The sequence below is a fragment of the Salvia splendens genome, chromosome 5, assembly GCF_004379255.2.
Source record: "Salvia splendens isolate huo1 chromosome 5, SspV2, whole genome shotgun sequence".
NCBI lineage: Eukaryota > Viridiplantae > Streptophyta > Magnoliopsida > Lamiales > Lamiaceae > Salvia > Salvia splendens.
This window is the reverse complement of record NC_056036.1, coordinates 37,930,519-37,933,609: the sequence shown is the minus strand read 5'-3', so window position 1 is coordinate 37,933,609 and position 3,091 is coordinate 37,930,519. Positions and strand designations below refer to the sequence as shown.

Sequence of the window (3,091 nt, the reverse complement as noted above, 5' to 3'; positions counted from 1 at the left end):
GGCGCCAGATTCTCTTATCTTGTTATTTTCCGTTTTATCGGTTCGTTAGGGATTTATGTGCTTAACAGTTACCAAAATCACTCCAAACAAAATGGGCTGACCAAGCCAATTAATAATACTACAAAAATTGAAAAGATAATAAAATATTCCATGGACAACCCACTTGTAGGAGTGACGCTCGTTAGTCGTTACGCTAGTCGTTAGTTCTTGTAATTGAAGTATCTAAATATTATCATGAATTGGACGGCTTTAAATATGAACCGAAATAAAAACGGCACAAATTATCAATTTAAGATCATAGTACTATATAGCTAATGACCAATTCCTCCATTCCATGTTCAATTAAAACAAAAATAAAAAACACAAAATTGGAAGTACTATATATTTCTCCCAAGTAAAAGACAAGACTAGCAAATCTTGGAAGTGAGTTAGTACTAGTAGAGCACCCAATGCTTACCATCGAGCTTAACTCTCAAGCCATTGAGCCTCGCAAAGGAGTGGACGGCTCTCCTGACCCCATCCCACGCATAGTCATGCCCGAAAAGCACCCCGCCCGGCCGCAGTATCTTGTACGCGTTGTTGATATCCATCCACGCCGAGTGGAAGTCATGCGCTGCGTCCACCTCGATCAGGTCTCCGTACACGCCCCAGCTGCATAGCCCCCCGAGGGCAGTGTTTGTCGAGAACGGGAGGAAGAGGATCGAATCCGTCGCGTTCGCCTTCTGCACGTTGTACATGAACTGGAATAGGAGCATGCTGTCTCCGTTGAGCATCTTAGCGCTCTTCTCCTGGTCATAGTAGCCCGGCCAGCCGCGGAAGTCGTCGATGCAGACGATTAGGGTTTGCAGCCCCATGCGGCGCGTCAGACGCGCCATGTGCGTGGCCGACGCGCCCAGGAACGTCCCCACCTCGATGATCACTCTCGGCCGGACCTGCTCGATCAGGTGCTCGAACACGGCCGCGCTCGAGTCCCACCCCTTGTTCCAGTCCGCCCACAGGAGCTGGCCGACCTGGGGAGGCGGGAAACCGTCCCAGGGGGACACGCCCCCGTGGACATGATCTATGAGGGTCTGGCGGGTGGCAGAGGAGGGGACTGGGTCGGAGCAACGGGTTGAGAAGGTGTTGTGCTCGGCTAGGTCACCGATGTCCTCTGACAAGAGGGGTTGCACTACCTGAGAGTAGAGGCGGACGATTGTTTGACAATTTCCTTTTTAGAAAGAAAAATAATACTCCATCTGTTTCTCCATAGTTGAGTCATTTTTCCATTTTAGAAAGTTCCCTCATAGTTGAGTCATTTTCCTATATAGTAACTTTTTTTCTTTTTTACTTTACTCTCTCCTACTTTATTCACTTTCTACCTTATTCACTTTCTACTTTATTCTCTCTACTTTTTTCTCTCTCTTATTTTTTTATCTGTTTATGTAACATATTCAACGTCCCTTTATTAAACTCCATGCCGAAAAGTTTTGCCTCAACTATGAAGAAATGAAGGGAGTACTATAATGATTATTTCATGTTTTTGTGTACCTAACTTTTAGTGGTTTTACAAAAATATCTTGAGCTTATGTTTCCAAGAAAAAAATTATGGACGCAAAGGCGGACGCAAAAAAACCATAGTAATTTGACAATTTTCTTTTTGAAAATAAAAAATAACGTTTTTTCATGTTTTTGTGTACGTAACTTTGAGTGATTTTTCGAAAATATCCTAAGCTTAAGTTTGCAAAAAAAAAATTATTAGTACTATAATTTGTTTGACATATTTCGATAACGGAATGGTGAGTCGGCTCGCTGATCTTTTAGGAGATTCTCGATGTCATATTAGATAGCGCGTTAGAAAAAAGAGAAAATACAAATCAATCTCTTCGCTGATTTTTAAAGAGTAAAAATAAATTTTAAACACTCAAAATTGGAAACATAAACATGAATAATTTCAAAATTATATTTTTGAATTGAAACGTAGTGTGGCGTGATTTAGGGTTTGTGGCACTGACCTGGGAGTGGGAGAGGTAGCCGGCGGTGAAGGTGAGGATGAGGAGGATTATGTAAGCGCGCGGCTGGGAGAGGGTGTTGTAGATGACGGAGGAGACCTTGCGGAATTGGCTGCGATGCCGGCTGTGGCCGTGATAAGGTGGCGGAGAGGGGAGTTGCGATTCTTTATCCGCGGCGCTCATGTTCTTTTAGTGAATTTTTCTTTTTCTTGATTTCTTTGTTTTTTTTTCTTTCTAGGAGAGATAATGAAGATGAGTGTTTGTGGTTGGCGCAGCGATGTTGTAGTGAAAATATGGTGATTCATTTTTTCCTATATAATGAGAACTGGTCGGCCTTCGATTACGTTCATAACGAGGTCTAGGTCTTCTAATATTGGTTTTTAGTATATATGACATAATTCTTTTTTTTTTCTCTTCATTTTTCGCCGTCCTTAATTTTTGATAGTTTCATATGTTTTTTGTAGATAATAGAGTGATTATTCAGTATTGATTTTTTCAGTTCATAAATATCAAATGAGTGGTGCATGTGCATGGAAGATAAGCTACTTCCCCATCTATATATGTTCTAGTCGTTTTAAAGATAATGTAAAATGGAAAGATACGTAAATGAATGCAAAATGTGTATGGATGCAAAAATTCACATGGACTACATTTTAATAATTTATAATTTGAAAATAAGAAACTCCCAAAATGTGTTTGGATTCAGAAATTCGCTTAAATATAAAATAATGTTGTTAAAAATAAAATATATTGGTATCAAATTAGCTAATATCCCTCATCCGCCCCCAAAAAATAGAAATTCATTTATTTTTTAGGTCGTCCTCTCTAGTGATGTGAGACATATTTTCTGCTAAACACTCTTTTTTTCCTCTTTCTCTTAGTTTACCAATTTACATTAAAACATGTGTTATTTTAAATATTTCTATATTTAAAGCACGGAGGAAGAAAAAAAATAAAGAAACCAGCAAAACGGCATATCCGCATATGAATAGTGGGTTCTAGTGGATCTTAACAATATGTCCAATTATGGCCGAAGTGAAGGGGTTGGCAGCGGAAGCGTGCGTACAAATAAATCAGATAATGAAAGCAATTTATTTAGCAGA

At 39.8% G+C, this 3,091-nt stretch overlaps 1 protein-coding gene across 1 annotated transcript; it reads right to left on the bottom strand.

Moving 5' to 3' along the window:
- Positions 1-281: 281 nt before the first annotated feature.
- LOC121802951 lies at positions 282-2,329 on the bottom strand. Its single transcript, XM_042202647.1, has 2 exons — positions 1,992-2,329; positions 282-1,172 (listed from the first exon to the last, which is right to left on the bottom strand). Exons 1-2 carry the CDS (start codon positions 2,169-2,171, stop codon positions 435-437), a joined length of 918 nt encoding a protein of 305 aa, XP_042058581.1. The 5' UTR covers positions 2,172-2,329; the 3' UTR covers positions 282-434.
- Positions 2,330-3,091: the final 762 nt, after the last annotated feature.